Source organism: Salmo salar, chromosome 12, assembly GCF_965601325.2.
Source record: "Salmo salar chromosome 12, fSalSal1, whole genome shotgun sequence".
Classification (NCBI taxonomy): Eukaryota; Metazoa; Chordata; class Actinopteri; order Salmoniformes; family Salmonidae; genus Salmo; species Salmo salar.
The window spans coordinates 98547318-98566602 of NC_138302.1; the positions used below are offsets into that span (position 1 = coordinate 98547318).

General features: G+C 44.9%; 1 protein-coding gene across 1 annotated transcript in view; it reads left to right on the forward strand.

The window, feature by feature from the left end:
• Window positions 1-19285, forward strand: part of LOC106566198 (uncharacterized) — a 32442-nt gene that overhangs the window by 5917 nt on the left and 7240 nt on the right. Inside the window, exons 2-5 of the mRNA XM_082959578.1 lie at window positions 9908-10057; window positions 10229-10390; window positions 16882-17148; window positions 17746-18413. Of these exons, the coding sequence (XP_082815704.1) occupies window positions 9908-10057; window positions 10229-10390; window positions 16882-17148; window positions 17746-18413 (1247 nt within the window). The remainder of the gene's footprint in view (window positions 1-9907; window positions 10058-10228; window positions 10391-16881; window positions 17149-17745; window positions 18414-19285) is intronic.

Here is a 19285-nt window from a genome sequence, read left to right on the forward strand (position 1 = left end):
GTAGCAGTCCTGGGTGTGCATTCTGACGAAGACAACAAAAGGTAATCAAAGTTTTATAATAGTAAATATGATTATGGTGAGTGCTAAACTTGCCGGGTGTCTAAATAGCGAGCCCGTGATGCCTGGGCTATGTACTTAGAATATTGCAAAATGTGCTTTCACCAAAAAGCTATTTTAAAATCGGACATATCGAGTGCATAGAGGAGGTCTGTATCTATAATTCTTAAAATAATTGTTATGCTTTTTGTGAACGTTTATCGTGAGTAATTTAGTAAAATGTTAGCGAATTCCCCGGAAGTTTGCGGGGGGTATGCTAGTTCTGAACGTCACATGCTAATGTAAAAAGCTGGTTTTTGATATAAATATGAACTTGATTGAACAAAACATGCATGTATTGTATAACATAATGTCCTAGGGTTGTCATCTGATGAAGATCATCAAAGGTGAGTGCTGCATTTAGCTGTCTTCTGGGTTTTGGTGACATTATATGCTGGCTTGAAAAATGGGTGTCTGATTATTTCTGGCTTGGTACTCTGCTGACATAATCTAATGTTTTGCTTTCGTTGTAAAGCCTTTTTGAAATCGGACAGTGTGGTTAGATTAACGAGAGTCTTGTCTTTAAATGGCTGTAAAATAGTCATATGTTTGAGAAATTGAAGTAATAGGATTTTTAAGGTTTTGAAAATCGCGCCACAGGCTGGCAGTGGCTGTTACGTAGGTGGGACGCAAGGGTCCCACCTAGCCCATAGAGGTTAACTGACTTGCCTAGTTAAATAAAGGTAAAATAGAAGATAGCACTATTTGGTCCAAGTCCATATTATGGCAAGAACAGCTCAAATAACCAAAGAGAAAAATGTCAGGAACTTTGAAAGTTTCTTCAAGTGCAGTTGCAAAAATCATCAGGCGCTATGAAACGTGCTCTAATGAGGACCGCCACAGGAATGGAAGACCCAGAGTTACGTCTGCTGCAGAGGATAAGTTCATTAGAGTTACCAGCCACAGAAATTACAGGCCAAATAAATTCTTCACAGAGTTTAAGTAACAGACACATCTCAACATCAACTGTTCAGAGAAGACTGCGTGAATCAGGCCTTCATGGTCGAATTGCTGCAAAGAAACCACTACTAATGGACACCAATAAGAAGAAGACTTGCTTGGGCCATGAAACACGAGCAATGAAGTCCGGAGTCTCGAGTCCAAATTGGAGATGTTTGGTTCCAACCGCTGTTTCTTTGTTAGACGCGGTGTGGGTGAACGGATGATCTCTGCATGTTTATTTCCCACTGTAAAGCATGGAGGAGGAGGTGTTATGATGTGGGGGTGTTTTGCTGGTGACACTGTCTGTGATCTATTTAGAATTCATGGCACACTTAACCAGCATGGCTATTACAGCATACTGCAGTGATACACCATCCCATCGGGTTTGGGCTTAGTGGGACTATCATTTGTTTTTCAACAGGACAATGACCCAACACACCTCCAGGCTGTGTAAGGGCTATTTGACCAAGAAGGAGAGTGATGGAGTGCTGCATCAGATGACCTGGCCTCCACAATCAACCAACTTCAATCAAATTGAGATGGTTTGGGATGAGTCTGAACGTAGTGTGAAGGAAAAGCAGCCAACAAGTGCTCAGCATATGTTTGAACACCTTCAAGACTGTTGGGAAAGCATTCCAGGTGAAGCTGGTTGAGAGAATGCCAAGAGTGCGCAAAGCTGTCATCAAGGCAAAGGGTGGTTATTTGAAGAATCTCAAATATAAAATCTATTTTGATTTGTTTAACATTTTTTTTTTTTTCCTACATGATTCCATATGTGTTATTTCATAGTTTTGATGTCTTCACTATTATTCTACAATGTAGAAAATAGTAAAAAATTAAGAAAAACCCTTGAATGAGTAGGTGTTCTAAAACTATTGACCGGTAGTGTATGTACCTACGCTTTGGCTAAAGATAATTATGTAGAGTCATACAGTCAATGTCCAGTGTGGTGTGATGCAGTGATTGAGTTAGGGTCATGAAGAGTTAGGGTCATCATGGGACTATCATTTATCATTTATCACTATCATGGGACTATCATTAGCCTTCCCTGTGGCTCAGTTGGTAGAGCATGGTGTTTGCAACGCCAGGCTTGTGGGTTCGATTCCCACGGGGGGCCAGTAGGATTTTTTTTTTTTTTAAAGTATGAAATGAAATGTATGCATTCACTACTGTAAGTCGCTCTGGATAAGAGCGTCTGCTAAATGACTAAAATGTAAAAATGATCATACTATCTACCCTTAAAGCTCGCTACCTGCCTATGCAACGCTGCAAAGTCCACTAGCCTCTGTCTGTTGCCCATTCTCCTATCATCCCAGCAGCATTCTGGACAGTATTCTCGGCTGGTTGAATAAACATTCATCATGGTATTGACCTCCATCAGATGTACATCGCCCTTCTGATTGGGTAGGAGAAGGAGATAGAAGACGACAGTGGAAGTCCTGAGATAACTCTTCAGAACAATCAGCTAAAGTGCTTGTGTGTGTACATTATCATTGTGCACATACACCATTGGCTAAAGATGCAAATGACTTGGGTCAAAGATGAAGAATCAAACAATCAATATCAAGTCCAATGTAATACAGTGATTGTGAAGGATGTCCAATGCGATGCAGTGATTGTGAAGGATGTCCAATGTGACGCAGTGATTGTGAAAGATGTCCGATGCGATGCAGTGATTGTGAAGGATGTCCAATGCGATGCAGTGATTGTGAAGGATGTCCGATGCGATGCAGTGATTTTGAAGGATGTCCAATGCGATGCAGTGATTGTGAAGGATGTCCAATGTGACGCAGTGATTGTGAAAGATGTCCGATGCGATGCAGTGATTGTGAAGGATGTCCAATGCGATGCAGTGATTGTGAAGGATGTCCGATGCGATGCAGTGATTTTGAAGGATGTCCAATGCGATGCAGTGATTGTGAAGGATGTCCAATGTGACGCAGTGATTGTGAAGGATGTCCAATGTGACGCAGTGATTGTGAAGGATGTCCGATGCGATGCAGTGATTGTGAAGGATGTCCGATGCGATGCAGTGATTGTGAAGGATGTCCAATGCGATGCAGTGATTGTGAAGGATGTCCAATGCGATGCAGTGATTGTGAAGGATGTGAAGGATGTCCAATGCGATGCAGTTATTGTGAAGGATGTGAAGGATGTCCAATGCGATGCAGTGATTGTGAAGGATGTGAAGGATGTCCGATGCGATGCAGTGATTGTGAAGAATGTCCGATGCGATGCAGTGATTGTGAAGGATGTCCAATGCGATGCAGTGATTGTGAAGGATGTCCGATGCGATGCAGTGATTTTGAAGGATGTCCGATGCGATGCAGTGATTTTGAAGGATGTCCAATGCGATGCAGTGATTGTGAAGGATGTCCAATGTGACGCAGTGATTGTGAAGGATGTCCAATGTGACGCAGTGATTGTGAAGGATGTCCGATGCGATGCAGTGATTGTGAAGGATGTCCGATGCGATGCAGTGATTGTGAAGGATGTCCAATGCGATGCAGTGATTGTGAAGGATGTGAAGGATGTCCAATGCGATGCAGTGATTGTGAAGGATGTGAAGGATGTCCAATGCGATGCAGTGATTGTGAAGGATGTGAAGGATGTCCGATGCGATGCAGTGATTGTGAAGGATGTCCAATGTGACGCAGTGATTGTGAAGGATGTCCGATGCGATGCAGTGATTGTGAAGGATGTGAAGGATGTCCGATGCGATGCAGTGATTGTGAAGGATGTCCATGGATCCCGTGTGGCTCAGTTGGTAGAGCATGGTGTTTGCAACGCCAGGGTTGTGGGTTCGATTCCCACGGGGGACCAGTATGGGGGAAAAAATGTATGAAATGTATGCATTCATTACTGTAAGTTGCTCTGGATAGGAGCGTCTGCTAAATGACTAAAATGTAAAAATGTGATGCAGTGATTGTGAAGGATGTCTGATGCAGTGATTGTGAAGGATGTGCGGTGCAGTGATTGTGAAGGATGTCTGGTGCGGTGCAGTGATTGTGAGTGCACCTACAGCAGCATCCTGGAAACTACTGAGAGCAGAGAATAGTCTTTAATCATTCTATTGACCTCCATGAAGAAGACGATGTTGGAAATCCTAAGACAGAGATAACAAAGTAGCTGACACACACACACTAGAATTGCACAGTCAATGCCCAGTGTGGTGCAGTGCCTGTGAGTGCAGTGCACATTTGAAGGATGTGGTTGCTTAGGTCCAGACCAGATGGTTAACAACATTGCCCCTTCCAGAGCTCAGCAGGAGAGCAGAGAACCACATGCTTTCCCTGCAAAGGGCTGCTATATAACACAAGGAGTAACAAATGGCTACACAGGAAGTTTGACTGCAACAGAGAGATTTACTGTGGAATACATATATATTTATCACAATCAGGGATCCTCCATAGATCATGTTCCAAGTAAAGGAAACAAATATCTGGTATCTGTTTGGTATGATTTATTAGTGTCTTGTTGTTGTTGTTGTTGTTGTTGCTCTTGTTGTTGTTGATGTTGCTCTTGTTGTTGTTGATGTTGCTCTTGTTGTTGTTGTTGATGTTGCTCTTGTTGTTGTTGTTGCTCTTGTTGCTCTTGTTGTTGTTGTTGTTGCTCTTGTTGTTGTTGATGATGCTCTTGTTGTTGTTGTTGATGTTGCTCTTGTTGTTGATGTTGCTCTTGTTGTTGTTGTTGCTCTTGTTGTTGTTGATGATGCTCTTGTTGTTGTTGTTGATGTTGCTCTTGTTGTTGATGTTGCTCTTGTTGTTGTTGTTGCTCTTGTTGTTGATGTTGCTCTTGTTGTTGTTGTTGCTCTTGTTGTTGTTGTTGATGTTGTTGTTGTTGTTGTTGCTCTTGTTGTTGTTGTTGATGTTGCTCTTGTTGTTGTTGTTGTTGTTGCTCTTGTTGTTGTTGCTCTTGTTGTTGTTGTTGATGTTGCTCTTGTTGTTGTTGTTGCTCTTGTTGTTGATGTTGCTCTTGTTGTTGTTGTTGCTCTTGTTGTTGTTGTTGATGTTGCTCTTGTTGTTGATGTTGCTCTTGTTGTTGTTGTTGCTCTTGTTGTTGATGTTGCTCTTGTTGTTGTTGTTGCTCTTGTTGTTGATGTTGCTCTTGTTGTTGTTGTTGTTGCTCTTGTTGTTGTTGTTGATGTTGCTCTTGTTGTTGTTGATGTTGCTCTTGTTGTTGTTGATGTTGCTCTTGTTGTTGTTGTTGATGTTGCTCTTGTTGTTGTTGTTGCTCTTGTTGCTCTTGTTGTTGTTGTTGTTGCTCTTGTTGTTGTTGATGATGCTCTTGTTGTTGTTGTTGATGTTGCTCTTGTTGTTGATGTTGCTCTTGTTGTTGTTGTTGCTCTTGTTGTTGTTGATGATGCTCTTGTTGTTGTTGTTGATGTTGCTCTTGTTGTTGATGTTGCTCTTGTTGTTGTTGTTGCTCTTGTTGTTGTTGTTGCTCTTGTTGTTGATGTTGCTCTTGTTGTTGTTGTTGTTGCTCTTGTTGTTGTTGTTGATGTTGCTCTTGTTATTATTGTTGTTGCTCTTGTTGTTGTTGTTGATGTTGCTCTTGTTGTTGATGTTGCTCTTGTTGTTGTTGCTCTTGTTGTTGTTGTTGTTGCTCTTGTTGTTGTTGTTGTGCGAGTGTGAATTATTATGGTCAGTAGTACTTAGCCTTTCTATCAGTCATGGGTCAATGAAGTGACATTCAATGTAAAGTTTTGTCTCAGTCCTGGGTGATCTCCAAGTCTTGACCTTGAAGCTAGATGTAGAATACATATGTACAAGTCTTGACCTTGAAGCTAGATGTAGAATACATATGTAAAAGTCTTGACCTTGAAGCTAGATGTGGAATACATATGTAAAAGTCTTGACCATGAAGCTAGATGTAGAATACATATGTACAAGTCTTGACCTTGAAGCTAGATGTAGAATACATATGTACAAGTCTTGACCTTGAAGCTAGATGTAGAATACATATGTACAAGTCTTGACCTTGAAGCTAGATGTAGAATACATATGTACAAGTCTTGACCTTGAAGCTAGATGTAAAATACAGCTGTCCAAGTCTTGACCTTGAAGCTAGATGTAGAATACATATGTACAAGTCTTGACCTTGAAGCTAGATGTAAAATACAGCTGTCCAAGTCTTGACCTTGAAGCTAGATGTAGAATACATTACTGTTTCAGCTCGTTGGTGAAAAAGGGCCACTTTTCCCTATGGGCCCTGCTCAAAAGTAGTGCACTGTATAGGTAATTGGGGTGTCATTGGGACGTACCCAAGGTTAGACGCAGACAGCCATGTGGAAACTCAGAGAGAACACAACCAGACCAGTACTATAATAGTTGGCCAGTATGTGGTCCAGTGAAACACGTTCCCATGATTCCTTACATTGCCTGAGACCTGCCGGAAGACTTGTGTTAGCTCCCTGAGCTTCAGCCTTTAGCTCGGCGCGCTAACACTGCCTCATGGTTGAGACAGGTTCAAACCCAGTTAGTCACACCAGAAGTTCTGGGGACTCAGAGGAGGATCTTAATTTGATCAGCCTGTTGCAGGATAACTTTTTTGGCAATGCAGAAAATGTAAAACTGACGACGCTGGGCCAATTGTGCGACTCCTCATGGGTCTCCCGGACACGCACAGCTGTGACACAGCCTGGGATTGAACCCAGGTCTGTAGTGACACCTCAAGCACTACAATGGAATGCTTTAGACAGCTGCACTACTCGGAAGGCCTATGACTGACTGCTCTATGGAGAGATAAGAGACTCAATAAGACGATAGTGTTCTCCATTCTGCTCTACGAGTTTTTAAGTTAAACCATACGAATGAATGGAAGTCTGGAGGTAGTTTCGTGCTAATAAATATAAGGGGTTAAATATGTGTCCAAAAAAACAAAAATATTTTGTGACCTTTCTTATATCTCCTAGACATAGGACAGACACTTATTACAAAACCTTCATTCCTTATGATACATTTTTGGACTGTCTTTTTTTTGGCATTTATGAATGTGTTATTCAATGTGTTTCTATGGGCTATTGTAGTAAAGGCCAAATTCAATATTTTATCAAATAATTGTTTTATACATGTTTTTTTTATAGCAAAAATTCAAAATCAAATAGCTACATGATTCATGGTATGACCATCTTAAAACAATTCCATATGTTCGCTTTTCGAGGTTAAAAGGCTTCTGAAGGTTATAATTTCCACTTTGAAGCGGCCAGAGGCCCCAAACAACCGGGATGTGTTTGAAGAGCCAGCAGACAGACAGACAGAGCCATGGCTGGAAGAGAACAGAGATGTGTTTGAAAAGCCAGCAGACAGAGCCACACCAGGAAGAGAACAGAGATGTGTTTGAAGAGCCAGCAGACAGACAGAGCCATGCCAGGAAGAGAACAGAGATGTGTTAGAAGAGCCAGCAGACAGACAGAGCCACACCAGGAAGAGAACAGAGATGTGTTTGAAGAGCCAGCAGACAGAGCCACACCAGGAAGAGAACAGAGATGTGTTTGAAGAGCCAGCAGACAGACAGAGCCACACCAGGAAGAGAACAGAGATGTGTTTGAAGAGCCAGCAGACAGAGCCACACCAGGAAGAGAGCAGAGATGTGTTTGAAGAGCCAGCAGACAGACAGACAGAGCCACACCAGGAAGAGAACAGAGATGTGTTTGAAGAGCCAGCAGACAGACAGACAGAGCCACACCAGGAAGAGAACAGAGATGTGTATGAAGAGCCAGCAGACAGACAGACAGAGCCACACCAGGAAGAGAACAGAGATGTGTTTGAAGAGCCAGCAGACAGAGCCACACCAGGAAGAGAACAGAGATGTGTTTGAAGAGCCAGCAGACAGAGCCACGCCTGGAAGAGAACAGAGATGTGTTTGAAGAGCCAGCAGACAGAGCCACGCCAGGAAGAGAACAGAGATGTGTTTGAAGAGCCAGCAGACAGAGCCACACCAGGAAGAGAACAGAGATGTGTTTGAAGAGCCAGCAGACAGAGCCACACCAGGAAGAGAACAGAGATGTGTTTGAAGAGCCAGCAGACAGAGCCACACCAGGAAGAGAACAGAGATGTGTTTGAAGAGCCAGCAGACAGACAGAGCCACACCAGGAAGAGAACAGAGATGTGTATGAGTTATGTATCAGTGACAGAAGCCCTGCCAGCTGTAAAGGCTTGTCCTTATCTAACTACAAGCCTCTGTGACTCTGCATTAATGAAATCCACAGCCTGGAAAGTGTGTTTTGGGAATAAACAAGAGCCTAAACCTCTGTCTTGGTGATGCTTTCTGCCATGTAGCCGTGACCTCATTGTCCTAGTCAAAGAGGAGCCAGGCTTACTTATCTACAGTATCTGCAAGGCTCTGTGACTCAGCATTTAGAAAGTCATGGCTAGGATGGGAAATGTATTTTGAGAACAAGGAATACATCTCAGTCTTCTTGTCATGTGGCTGGTGACAGAGCCACTGGGGAGCTTAGCCCAGTGTGACCTCATAGTTCAACATATTCAAACAGTGTGGAATTAAAGCTGGTTGGACTCTAGACTGTATTAAAGCCATTTGTGGTTAAAACTGGGGCTGGGATCAGACAGGGGCACATTCTTTAACAGGTCAAAGACTGACAGGTGTCACTCAAGTGCTTAGTAACTTAATGTCTATCTGTCACATACATTATCTGCTTTTAGTCATTTTACAGACACACTTATCCAGAGCGACTTACGGAAGTGCATGCATACATTTTCACATACTGGTCCTCCGTCTAATGCATACATTTCATACATTTATTTCTCCGTACTGGTCCCCCGTGGGAATCGAACCCACAACCCTGGCATTGCAAACACCATGCTCTACCAACTGAGCCACACGGGACCAGCTACACATTTAGAGTATTACCTTCTATTTCAAATCAAACCAAACTTTATTTGCCACATGCACCGAATACAACGTGTAGACTTTACCGTGAAATGGTTATTTACAAGCCTTTTAACCAACAGTGCAGTTCAAGAAGAAGAAAGTGACTATGCATACGTAACAAACAAACAGCGAGTAGCAGCAGTGTACGGGGGGGGGGGGGATCAATGTAAATTGTCCAGTGGCGATTTTTATGAATTGTTCAGCAGTCTAATGACTTGGGGGTAGAAGCTGTTGAGGAACCTTTTGGTCCTAGACTTGGTCCTAGACTTGGTCCTAGACTTGGTCCTAGACTTGGTCCTAGACTTGGTCCTAGACTTGGTCCTAGACTTGGTCCTAGACCTGGCCCTAGACTTGGTCCTAGACTTGGCCCTAGACTTGGTCCTAGACTTGGCCCTAGACTTGGCGCTCCGGTGTTGCTTGCCTATCGGTAGCAGAGAAAACAGTCTATAACTTGGGTGACTGGAGTCTATTTGAAAGGACATCTTATTTTAGTAAATCTTAATTTAGTAAATCTTAATTTAGTAAATCTTATTTTAGTAAATCTTATTTTAGTAAATCTTAATTTAGTAAATCTTAATTTAGTAAATCTTATTTTAGTAAATCTTAATTTAGTAAATCTTCATTTAGTAAATCTTATTTTAGTAAATCTTCATTTAGTAAATCTTATTTTAGTAAATCTTCATTTAGTAAATCTTATTTTAGTAAATCTTCATTTAGCAATGCTTTATTTCACAGCCCGATGTAAGCTGGTACTTACCTAGTATATCTAAGAAATGGATGGAAATCTTCTCTCTCCGTCTCTCCTTCTCTCTCTCTCTCTCTCTCTCTCTTTCCATCTCTCTCATCTCTTTCCTCTCTTTCTTTCCTTCTCTCTCTCCCTGTCCTTCTCTCTCTCTCTCTTTCTTTCTTTCTCTCTTTCCTTCTCTCTTTCCTTCCCTCTTTCTTTCCTTCTCTCTTTCCTTCTCTCTCTTTCCAGGCTCCACACTGTTGTTCCTACTGTCATGTGATGCCCTGCTGAGTGATGGGCCACCCACCCTGCTGTCCACCTCCCAGCCCTCCCAGCCCTCTCCCCTGTCCCTCATGGACCTGGACCAAGATGTGGAGGAGCAGCCTGAGATGATGACAGGTACATTAGAGAAGTGGACCAGCAACCAAAGGGTTGCTGGTTCAAATCCTATACCCGACAGGGAAATCTATTGGGGCATAGTCTTGCATCATTATCATAGAGCAAGGCATTTAATCCCCAAACTACTCCAGGGAGTGTCTGTGAGTAAATAAGTTTTCTTCTTCTCTGTAGTTCCAGGCAGCCCCACCACAGTACCAGGCCTAACCCCCCAGGGACAGGAGTCCTCAGGGTTATTCAATGACGACAACAAGCCTCTCCAGTCCTCTGTTCATCTCTGGGATGATGTCAGAGACCAAGTCAACACCACTGGTCTAGACAGCAAGTCCCTCAGAGGTACGTGGATGTATGTATATGACAGTGGTATGTCCTTTCTGTTTGACATCAGAGTTCCCCTGCTATATCTTGTCCACTCTTTTGTGAGAAGGACAGAGAAGATCTTTGATAGAGTGAATACATGGCAGCAGGTAACATGTCCCAAACAGCAGCGCTAGATGCTCACCTCCACACACACTATATAAATTAATATGATATTGCTGTGATGAGTGTATTTATTCCCAGAACTGTTTATTGTGGTGGGCTGGGTACAGGCTAGGTACAGGCTGGGTACAGGCTAGGAACGGGCTGGGTACGGGCTGGGTACGGGCTAGGTACGGGCTGGGTACAGGCTGGGTACAGGCTAGGTACAGGCTGGGTACAGGCTGGGTACAGGCTGGGTACAGGCTAGGTACAGGCTGGGTACAGGCTAGGTACAGGCTGGGTACAGGCTGGGTACAGGCAGGGTACAGGCTAGGTACAGGCTGGGTACAGGCAAGGTACAGGCTGGGTACAGGCTGGGTACAGGCTGGGTACAGGCTAGGTACTGGCTGGGTACAGGCTGGGTACAGGCTAGGTACAGGCTGGGTACAGGCTGGGTACAGGCTAGGTACAGGCTGGGTACAGTACAGTAGAGTACAGTAGAGGACAGTACAGTAGAGGACAGTAGAGTACAGTAGAGGACAGTAGAGGACAGTACAGTAGAGGACAGTACAGTACAGTAGAGTACAGTAGAGGACAGTACAGTAGAATACAGTACAGTACAGTAGAGGACAGTAGAGGACAGTACAGTAGAGTACAGTAGAGGACAGTACAGTAGAATACAGTACAGTACAGTAGAGGACAGTAGAGGACAGTACAGTAGAGGACAGTACAGTAGAATACAGTACAGGACAGTAGAGGACAGTAGAGGACAGTACAGTAGAGGACAGTACAGTAGAATACAGTACAGTACAGTAGATTAGAGTACAGTAGAGTACAGTAGAGGACAGTACAGTAGAGGACAGTACAGTACAGTACAGTACAGTAGAGGACAGTATTGCACAGTACAGTAGAGGACAGTACAGTAGAGGACAGTACAGTAGAGGACAGTACAGTACAGTAGAGGACAGTACAGTAGAGGACAGTACAGTACAGTAGAGGACAGTACAGTAGAGGACAGTAGAGGACAGTAGAGTACAGTACAGTAGAGGACAGTAGAGTACAGTACAGTAGAGGACAGTACAGTACAGTACAGTAGAGGACAGTAGAGGACAGTACAGTAGAGGACAGTACAGTACAGTACAGTAGAGGACAGTACAGTAGAGTACAGTACAGTAGAGGACAGTAGAGGAGAGGACAGTACAGTACAGTAGAGGACAGTAGAGAAGAGTACAGTAGAGGACAGTAGAGGACAGTACAGTACAGTACAGTAGAGTACAGTACAGTAGAGTAGAGTACAGTAGAGGACAGTACAGTACAGTAGAGGACAGTACAGTACAGTAGAGGACAGTACAGTAGAGTACAGTAGAGGACAGTACAGTAGAGGACAGTACAGTAGAGTACAGTACAGTAGAGTAGAGTACAGTAGAGGACAGTACAGTACAGTAGAGGACAGTACAGTACAGTAGAGGACAGTACAGTACAGTACAGTAGAGGACAGTACAGTAGAGGACAGTACAGTAGAGGACAGTACAGTAGAGGACAGTAGAGGACAGTACAGTAGAGTACAGTACAGTAGAGTACAGTAGAGGACAGTACAGTAGAGGACAGTACAGTACAGTAGAGGACAGTACAGTAGAGGACAGTACAGTACAGTAGAGGACAGTACAGTACAGTAGAGGACAGTACAGTAGAGGACAGTAGAGGACAGTACAGTAGAGGACAGTACAGTACAGTAGAGGACAGTAGAGTACAGTAGAGGACAGTACAGTAGAGGACAGTACAGTAGAGGACAGTAGAGGACAGTACAGTAGAGGACAGTAGAGGACAGTAGTAGGCTAGTTGTGATGTCAGTTGTCCTCCTCTCTTTCTTAGTAATAAGACTCTCTTTAACCTGCTGAACCCAGAGATCACTGAAAGGATGACACAAAATAATCCATGCGGGACATGCTGTCACATCTTTTTAGTCCAGGACTATAGGTTAAATCGCCAATCTTTAATAGTCCTATCAGTCAAAAATAGGAGACTATCTTTAATAGTCCTATCAGTCAGTGGTAGTCTGCTATCTTTAATAGTCCTATCAGTCTATCTTTAATCAAATCAAACTTTATTTGTCACATGCACCGAATGCAACAGGTGTAGACTTTACTGTGAAATGCTTTACTTACAAGCCCTTAACCAACAGTGCAGTTCAATAAGAAGAAAATATTTACCAAGTAGAATAAAATAAAGAGTAATAATAAAAAGTAACACAATAACAATAACGAGGCTATATAGAGGGGGCACCGGTACCGAGTCAATGTGCAGGTACAGGTTAGTCCAGGTCATTTGTACATGTAGGTGGAGCTGAAGGGATTTATGCAAACAGTTTACATACACTTAGGTTGGAGTCATTAAAAGTCTTTTTTCAACCACAACACAAATTTCTTGTTAACAAACTATAGTTTTGGCAAGTCGGTTAGGACATCTACTTTGTGCATGACACAAGTAATTTTTCCAACAATTGTTTACAGACAGATTATTTAACTTATAATTCACTGTATCACAATTCCAGTGGGTCAGAAGTTTACATACACTAAGTTGACTGTGCCTTTAAACAGCATGGAAAATTCCAGAAAATTATGTCATGGCTTTAGAAGCTTCTGATAGGCTAATTGACATCATTTGAGTCAATTGGAGGTGTACCTGTGGATGTATTTCAAGGCCTACCTTCAAACTCAGTGCCTCTTTGCTTGACATCATGGGAAAATCAAAAGAAATCAGCCACGACCTCAGAAAACAAATTGTAGACCTCCACAAGTCTGGTTCATCCTTGGGAGCAATTTCCAAACCCCTGAAGGTACCACGTTCATCTGTACAAACAATAGTACGCAAGTATAAACACCATGGGACCACGCAGCCATCATACCACTCAGGAAGGAGACGAGTTCTGTCCCCTAGAGATGAACGTACTTTGGTGCGAAAAAGTGCAAATCAATCCCAGAACAACAGCAAAGGACCTTGTGAAGATGCTGGAGGAAACAGATACAAAAGTATCTATATCCACAGTAAAACGAGTCCAATATAGACATAACCTGAAAGGCTGCTCAGCAAGGAAGAAGCCACTGCTCCAAAACAGCCTTAAAAAAAGCCAGACTACGGTTTGCAACTGCACATGGGGACAAAGATCGTACATTTTGGAGAAATGTCCTCTGGTTTGATGAAACAAAAATAGAACTGTTTGGCCATAATGACCATTGTTATGTTTGGAAGAAAAAGGGGGAAGCTTGCAAGCCGAAGAACACCATCCCAACTGTGAAGCACGGGGGTGGCAGCATCATGTTGTGGGGGTGCTTTGCTGCAGGAGGGACAGGTGCACTTCACAAAATAGATGGCATCATGAGGCAGGAGAATTATGTGGATATATTGAAGCAACATCTCAGACATCAGTCAGGAATTTAAAGCTTGGTCGCAAATGGGGTTTCCAAATGGGCAATGGCCCCAAGCATACTTCCAAAGTTGCAGCAAAATGGCTTAAGGACAACAAAGTCAAGGTATTGGAGTGGCCATCACAAAGCCTTGACCTCAATCCTATAGAAAATGTGTTGGCAGAACTGAAAAAGCGTGTGCGAGCAAGGAGGCATACAAACCTGACTGAGTTACACCAGCTCTGTCAGGAGGAATGGGCCAAAATTCACCCAACTTATTGTGGGAAGCTTGTGGAAGGCTACCCGAAACGTTTGACTCAAGTGAAAAAATGTAAAGGCAATGCTACCAAGTACTAATTGAGTGTATGTAAACTTCTGACCCACTGGGAATGTGATGAAAGAAATAGAAGCTGAAATAAGTAATTCTCTCTACTATTATTCTGACATTTCACATTCTTAAAATAAAGTGGTGATCCTAACTAACCTAAAACAGGGAATTTTTACTAGGATTAAATGTCAGGAATTGTGAAAAACTGAGTTTAAATGTATTTGGCTAAGGTGTATGTAAACGTCCGACTTCAGCTGTAGATAACAAACAAACAGCTAGTAGCAGCAGTGTACAAAAGGGAGGGGGGGTCAATGTAAACTGTCCGGTCCTGGATGGCAGGAAGCTTGGCCCCAGTGATGTACTGGGCCATTCGCACTACCCTCTGTAGCGCCTTACGGTCAGATGCCGAGCCGTTGCCATACCAGGCGGTGATGCAACCGGTCAGGATGCTCTCGATGGTGCAGCTGTAGAAACTTTTGAGGATCTGGGGACCCATGCCAAATCTTTTCAGTCTCCTGAGGGGGAAAAGGTTTGTTTCGTGCCCTCTTCACGACTGACTTGGTATGTTTGGACCATGATAGTTCGTTGGGGATGTGGACGCCAAGGAACTCTCGACCCGCTCCACTACAGCCCCATTGATGTTAATGGGGGCCTGTTCGGCCTGCCTTTTCCTGTGGTCCAAAATCAGCTCCTTTGTCTTGCTCACATTGACCGAGGGGTTGTTGTCCTGGCACCACACTGACAGTTCTCTGACCTCCTCCCTATAGGCCATCTCATAGTTGTCGGTGATCAGGCCTACCACTGTTGTGTCGTCAGCAAACTTAATGATGGTGTTGGTGTCGTGTTTGGCCATGCAGTCGTGGGTGAACAGGGAATACAGGAGGGGACTAAGTACACACCCCTGAGGGGCCACAGTGTTAAAGATCAACGTGGCAGACGTGTTGTTGCCTACTCTTACCACCTGGGGGCAGCCCGTCAGGAAGTCCAGGATCCAGTTGCCGAGGGAGGTGTTTAGTCGCAGAGTCCTTAGCTTAGTGATGAGCTTCGTGGGCAATATGGTGTTGAACTCTGAGCTGTAGTCAATGAACAGCATTCTCACATTGGTGTTCCTTTTGTCCAGGTGAGAAAGGGCAGTGTGGAGTGCGATTGAGATTGCGTCATCTGTGGATCTGTTGGGGCGGTATGCGAATTAGAATGGGTCTAGGGTGTCCGGGAGGATGCTGTTGATGTGAGCCATGACCAGCCTTTCAAAGCACTTCATGGCTACCGATGTGAGTGCCACGGGGCGGTAATCATTTAGGCAGGTTACCTTCGCTTCCTTGGGTACAGGGACTATGGTGGTCTGCTTGAAACATGTAGGTATTACAGACTTGGTCAGGGAGAGGTTGAAAATGTTAGTGAAGACACTTGACAGTTGGTCAGCGCATGCTTTGAGTACACGTCCTGGTAATCCGTCTGGCCCAGCGGCTTTGTGAATGTTGACCTGTTTAAAGGTTTTGTTCACATCGGCTACCTGGAGTGTTATCGCACAGTCGTCCGGAACAGCTGGTGCTCTCATGCATACTTCAGTGTTGCTTGCCTCCAAGCGAGCATAAAAGGCATTTAGTTCATCTGGTAGGCTCGCGTCACTGGACAGCTTTGTAGTCCGTAATAGTTTTCAAGCCCTGCCACGTCCGATGAACGTCAGAGCCGGTGTAGTAGGATTCAATCTTAACCCTGTATTGACGCTTTGCTTGTTTGATGGTTCGTCTGAGGGCATAGCGCGATTTCTTATAAGCGTCCGGAATTGGTCTCCCGCTCCTTGAAAGCGTAAGCTCTAGCCTTTAGCTTGATGCGAATGTTGCCTGTAATCCATGGCTTCTGGTTGGGATATGTACGGACAGTCACTGTGGAGACGACATCATCGATGCACTTATTGATGAAGCCGATGACTGAGTAGTAGCCCTATCAGTCAATAATAGGAGACAATGGCTGTCACGAGCACCTTAGAGGCTGCTGCCCTATATACATCGACTTGAAATCACTGGCCACTGTAATAAATGGAAAACTAGTCACTTTAATAATGTTAACATACTTGCATTACTCATCTCATATGTATATACTGTATTCTATTCTACTGTATCTTAGTCTATGCCGCTTTGACGTTGCCCGTCCATATATTTATATATTCTTAATTACATTCCTTTACTTGGATTTGTGTGTATTGGGTATACGTTGTGAAATTGTTAGATATTACTTGTTAGATATTACTGCACTGTCGAAGCTAGAAACACAAGCATTTCGCTACACCTGCAATAACATCTGCAAAACATGTGTATGTCACCAATTAAAAAATGGATTTGATTTGTGTCCGGGAAAGCGGTTCTATATGTACATCATATGTCAGTGTGACTGTATCGGGGGGAGGGTGCCACCCAGTCTATTGTAAATCAAGCAACACTAGGGATTGACAGTCTGTCTGTGTTGTGGATAATACATCTGTCCCAGTCACACTGACATACGTCACAACACAGAGTTAAGGAGCGTTCCTAAGTTCATTATAATAAATCATAGGTTATGACTGTGTGTACTAGTAAATACCTGGTCATCCCTGTACTGTAAAGTCAAGTACTACCATTTCTTCTTGTTCGTCTCAGGTTACAGTCAGACCCTCTCCCAGACCTCCACCTCTCCTATGGAGGAACCCAGAAAGGGAAATCACACCGTTCTGGATGCGGTGGAGAAGCAGGAGCGGGAGCTATGGGAGATGGAGAGAGAGTCCAGCGACGTCCCACTGGAGGCTGGCTACGGCCAGAGGCAGGGCCTGCCTACCACCACCTCCAACACCTCCAACACCAACACCTCCAACACCACCACCACCACCACCACCACCACCACCCCCACCCCCAACAACCCCACCCCCAGTACCACCACCTCCAACACCTCCAACACCACCACCCCCACCACCCCCACCCCCAACAACCCCACCCCCACCACCACCACCACCACCCCCAATACCCCCACCACCCCCACCACCAACACCCCCCACCCCCAACAACCCCACCCCCACCACCACCACCACCCCCCAATACCCCCCACCACCCCCACCCCCCAACAACCCCCACCCCCCAGTACCCACCACCTCCAACACCTCCAACACCACCACCCCCCACCCCCAACAACCCCACCCCCACCACCACCACCCCCAATACCCCCACCACCCCCACCACCAACACCCCCACCCCCAACAACCCCACCCCCACCACCACCACCACCCCCAATACCCCCACCACCCCCACCACCAACAACCCCACCCCCAGTACCACCACCTCCAACACCTCCAACACCACCACCCCCACCACCACCACCCCCACCCCCAACAACCCCACCCCCACCACCACCACCCCCAATACCCCCACCACCCCCACCACCAACACCCCCACCCCCAACAACCCCACCCCCACCACCACCACCACCCCCAATACCCCCACCACCCCCACCACCAACAACCCCACCCCCAGTACCACCACCTCCAACCCCACCCCCCACCACCACCCCCAATACCCCCACCACCCCCACCACCAACACCCCTGCTGCTGACCCTCTGGTTCCTGTAGAGTCAACCACCTTAGATCCCCAATACGTCCCAGTGTACGGGGGTTCACAATCAACTCCTGAAGACACAGTGGAGGTAGAGATAGCAGATGAGGAGGAGGAGGAGGAGGAGGAGGAGGAGGAGAGGGAGAGTTCCACCTCTGAGCCTGATGCCTCCACCTCCAGACCAACCCTCCCAGAGGTGGGTGTCTTCCCCAGTCTTGCGCCTCTCCAGTCGGACAACACCCATACAGAAGACCAGGAGGAGGAGGTGGTGGAGGAGGAAGAGGAGGCAGTGGTCCTTGGAGGACCTAGGAGTGACTCGGGAAGAGCAGGGAGAGGAGGGGAGATCTCTCCCCTGACCACAGTCCCCTTGGCGTCTCTGGCGCCCACGGTCGACTTCACAGAGGATTCATGGGACCGTCCGGAGGACGAGGAGATCCAGGAGAAGGAGCAGAGGCAGCAGCAGGAAAGGAGGAAGGAGGAGGAAAGGAGGAATGAAGAGGAGGAGCAGGCGGTCAGGCATGGAGGAACAGAGCTGTTAACAGAGACAGAGCTCCTCCATGGTGCACACTACTCACAGGGGATACAGCAGGTTCAGTAGTATCTCTAATATCTAATGTAGTGGAGGAAGTTCAGTAGTATGTCTAATCTCTAATGTAGTGGAGGAGGTTCAGTAGTATGTCTAATCTCTAATGTAGTGGAGGAGGTTCAGTAGTATGTCTAATCTCTAATGTAGTAGAGGAGGTTCAGTAGTATCTCTAATATCTAATGTAGTGGAGGAGGTTCAGTAGTATGTCTAATCTCTAATGTAGTAGAGGAGGTTCAGTAGTATCTCTAATCTCTAATGTAGTGGAGGAGGTTCAGTAGTATGTCTAATCTCTAATGTAGTAGAGGAGGTTCAGTAGTATCTCTAATATCTAATGTAGTGGAGGAGGTTCAGTAGTATGTCTAATCTCTAATGTAGTAGAGGAGGTTCAGTAGTATGTCTAATCTCTAATGTAGTGGAGGAGGTTCAGTAGTATGTCTAATCTCTAATGTAGTGGAGGAGGTTCAGTAGTATGTCTAATCTCTAATGTAGTAGAGGAGGTTCAGTAGTATCTCTAATCTCTAATGTAGTGGAGGAGGTTCAGTAGTATGTCTAATCTCTAATGTAGTGGAGGAGGTTCAGTAGTATCTCTAATCTCTAATGTAGTAGAGGAGGTTCAGTAGTATCTCTAATCTCTAATGTAGTGGAGGAGGTTCAGTAGTATGTCTAATCTCTAATGTAGTAGAGGAGGTTCAGTAGTATCTCTAATCTCTAATGTAGTAGAGGAGGTTCAGTAGTATCTCTAATCTCTAATGTAGTGGAGGAGGTTCAGTAGTATGTCTTATCTCTAATGTAGTAGAGGAGGTTCAGTAGTATGTCTAATCTCTAATGTAGTAGAGGAGGTTCAGTAGTATGTCTAATCTCTAATGTAGTAGAGG